Here is a 3,840-nt window from a genome sequence, read left to right as displayed (position 1 = left end):
TTAAAAAGAAAACTACAGACATAAAATGACATCACTTAAGCCAAGTCCAAAAACCAAGACTTACTACCTAACTTAGAACTGCAGTTTCACTCCCCAGGAGTGTAACCTTTCACCAGTCAGCATGGAAATTCTTGGTCAATACCAGCATAGAGCACTTCCACTCTGCTCAAGGAGGACAACCTTTCCTAAACAATGCATTCCTTGCTAACAAATTCCTTTTTCTTTCTTTTTCTTCCTTTCTTTTTTTCTTTCTTTCTTTCTTTCTTTCTTTCCTTTCTTTCTTTCTCTCTCTCTCTTTCTTTCTTTCTTCCTTTCTTCCATTCATTCATTCTTTTTTTTTTTTTTTTTAAAGATTTTATTTATTTATTTGACAGAGACACAGCGAGAGAGGGAACACAAGCAGGGGGAGTGGGAGAGGGAGAAGCAGGCTTCCTGCGGATGAGGGAGCCCGATGCAGGGCTCGATCCCAGGACCCTGGGATCATGACCTGAGCCAAAGGCAGACGCTTAACGACTGAGCCACTGAGGCGCCCCACTAGATGAAATACTTTAAAAGCGGGTGTGAATTTTAAAATTACATGTTTGTATACATGCCTTCGGGAAAGAACATGCCTTTATTGAGTTTTGGAATAGAAGTCCCTAACTTCATAAATTTGTTCTTTGCCATGAAATATTATCGACCCTTTTGGGTATGGTGGGAATTTTCTGTTGCGGTGAGGGCGGTTGGGCAGATGGGGAAGAGGAGCCCACAAAGAATGTGACAGGGTCAGGTGCAAAAGAATCTGATTTTTGTTTTCAACTGAACTTCACCTCGCAAGGCTTCATAGCCTAGCCGTACCATACAGGATACCTCTTTGGCATTTTTATTGATAATATCTGGAGGGGATAATATTCAAATGACACAAATCCAAGTCGAAAAAGGCAACATGATGTGAAGAAGGGTCAAGTAACAGGACACTTCCCGGGAACCTCACAGAAATAAACTCCCCCAGAGCTGTGACTGATTCACAGGTTTCTAGAATACTGTCCCCTGTTCCCTGTGTATCTAGATAAAGCTTCAAGCATTAAAAGGCACCTTGGAAATAAGCTCAGTTCATCACAGTTCACTCTGGTAGAGCAACTAGACCTGCATTTTGCGGGTAGGTAGTGTTGATGTCTACAGTAAGCAATGGAACTTCCTCGGGTTTTTTTCTCATTCATTTTCTTTGGAGGGTTCATTTTTCTGAATCAACCACACTTCATTATTTCTATCAAGCAACTTGAAAGGACTGTTGTAGCCTGCGGTGTAGTAAACCTTCTCATTGAAAACTTTTCCTTCTTCCCTCAAAGTGCTTGCTAATGTCAAAAGTTGTTCTTGATTCTTTTGAGCACTAGAGAATCCGTCGAAAGCCCGTACAAACACAGTCATTTCAGCTCTGTCTTCAATGAAGACATCTGACTCTGAAGGCCTGGGCGGATCGGATTGCTGTTCAGAGGGGATGTACAGGGAAATGGTAATGATAGACTCGCTGAAAGGACCGGAACCGGGCTCCACATAGCTTGTCACGGGAGCTGTCATCTTTATCTTCATCTCTTTCTCATTTTTGCCTTGAATGTAGCCGTTCAGCTTTGTAAAACCAGTCTGGATGGCTGAATCCCAGTCCATGGACTCAACGGAAGTGCTCACCCACTTGGCTGGTCCATAATGCCGGATCTCATAACTTCCGGGCTGGGGGCCCGCGTCCTCCGGGGCCGTCCAGCCCGGCGTCTCCACGGCTTGGACCGCCGCGCGCTCGGCTGTCGCGGGGTCGGGCTCCAGCACCTCGGCCATGGGCGGCGCCGATGCTCCGGGGTGGGCGAGAGGCTGGCCTCCATTCATTCATTCTAATGCCCTCTCTCTGCCTTGTCCAAGGAACATTTCTTTTAATAACTTTCTTGTCCCACCCTTCTTCTATAAAAACCTTCCATTTTGTACCACTCCTCAGAGCTCCCTTCTGCTTGCTAGATGGGATGCTGCCCAATTCATAAATCATATAATAAAGACCATTCGTTCTTCAAATTTACTCAGTTGCCATTTTGTCCTCTTAACAGATTTGGCATCAGCATTGGGACCCAAAGAGAACTTCTGCCAGCATTTGGGGATAACAAGAGACACAGGAGTGGTGTCCCAAGAACCCTTGTGAGTCCACTGTCTTTCTCACCATTTCGAAGGGCTATTGGTAAGCCCCTCTCTATTTCAGCTCCCTTTTTTTGCATTCAAGCTACTCATCTAATTGGCTTTCCAGTCCAGGATAATGGGTCAGTTTACACTGACAGGAGGTTGTAACAGTCCTTAGCCCTTGGCTCAGTCCACAGTTCCACTTTGGAATCTTTGCCCCAATTCCCATCTGCAGTCTCCCTGAAGGGAGTCCGCTGGTGGAGTCCACATTGGGAATTGCTGGTGGTGCCTATGGCCTTCTCTTGGCCAGTTGCAGTGACATTTTGGTTACTGCTGGTATGTTGCGCATGTTTGTCTTGTTTTGTGTAAATAAAGGCTATTGCTAGCTGGGATCTCAGAGGCCAAAAAGCCGCAAAAATTGGTGGGCACAGGTTGAACACTTAGGAGCTATTAGAGGGCTTGTCACCTCCAGAAAACTCCCATGTTAGATTAAATTTGTCACGGAATGGATCAGATTGACACTAAGTCATCCACCAACCAAGAAAACTACTATGCAACAAGGCACACTGTAAAACATGCACGATCCCCAGCCCCACCACAGTTCTCTCTTAGTTTTAGGTTGGCTCTGAGAAACCCAAAGACCTAGCTAAAGGAAATGGGATTCTTTATATCCAGAAGTGAGCACACTACCTTCTGGCACACCTGTTCGTTTTATGTCTCAGAACTCTAGTCCTGGAAGTTGCAGATAACTAGCAAAATAGAAAAAGTGTACTGAAAACAACCTGGAATTACAATGGCCATTATGGGGAACATAATTAGATAAGACCATTTAAAAAGTGCACTTGAAAGCAAGGATGCCCAAATGAAGCAGAATGGGACATGTGTTTTAACTGGCAAGCAGAAGCCTCCAAATGTTTCAAAATTCCAAAAGTTTCATTAAAAGACTCATTGTAAAAAGCAAATGAGAAAGGGAAAGGATACCTAAACAAGACTACATGACTGACATAACTCCCACTGCTCCCCTCTATCCTTTGAGTAGTGTTCCAGGATTTCCTTCTCCTTTGTGCCCGTGGTTTTTGGCACACCGCTTCAAAGAATGAAGAGGTAGACCAGACAGAGTGGAGGGCAGCAAAGCAAGGCTTACTGAGTGATAGTAAAGTTTAGCTCCCAAAGGGGGAGGGGAACTGAGAGGGTTGCCACCCAGGTTTCTAAGTTTAGGGGTTTATATTGGGCCTGTTGGCAGGTTGCTTTATTCTGATAACCCTCCACGCACCTGTCATCCAATCAGGTTTTTGTCATCTATCTATTACGTGGGAAAGGCTCCTTCCAGGGTAATGTAAAATTCTTTTAAGGGTGGTTTCCTCTTGGGGGGGGGAAGGGGGGGGGGTTGTCCCTGCCTGCCTTTCTCCAACTATCCTTCATCAGTACTCATCCTAGGGATCCTGTTTGAATTGCTTTTCCACTCTGAAGAGACTGTTAAAGTTACTTTATTTACTTATTTATTTATTTATTTATTTATTTATAAGTAGGCTTCATGCCCAGCATGGAGCACAACATGGCTTGAACTCATGACCCTGATATTAAGAGTTGGACGCTTCACCGACTGAGCCACCCAAGCACCCTAAAGTTACCCTTTAAAATAAGAGCATGTCGGGGCTCCTGGGTGGCTCAGTTGGCTAAGCATCTGCCTTTGGCTCAGGTCAT

The 3,840-nt window shown here is 44.9% G+C and overlaps 1 protein-coding gene across 1 annotated transcript; it reads right to left on the bottom strand.

Annotated features, from left to right (window-relative positions):
- Positions 1-270: 270 nt before the first annotated feature.
- LOC118540709 (heme-binding protein 2) lies at positions 271-1,809 on the bottom strand. The gene has a single exon (XM_036099991.2). The coding sequence runs from the start codon at positions 1,807-1,809 to the stop codon at positions 1,192-1,194; it is 618 nt and encodes a 205-aa protein (XP_035955884.1). The 3' UTR covers positions 271-1,191.
- Between the last annotated feature and the right edge of the window lie 2,031 nt (positions 1,810-3,840).

Source organism: Halichoerus grypus, chromosome 7, assembly GCF_964656455.1.
Source record: "Halichoerus grypus chromosome 7, mHalGry1.hap1.1, whole genome shotgun sequence".
NCBI classification, from domain to species: domain Eukaryota; kingdom Metazoa; phylum Chordata; class Mammalia; order Carnivora; family Phocidae; genus Halichoerus; species Halichoerus grypus.
This window is presented reverse-complemented; position numbering and strand designations above follow the sequence as displayed.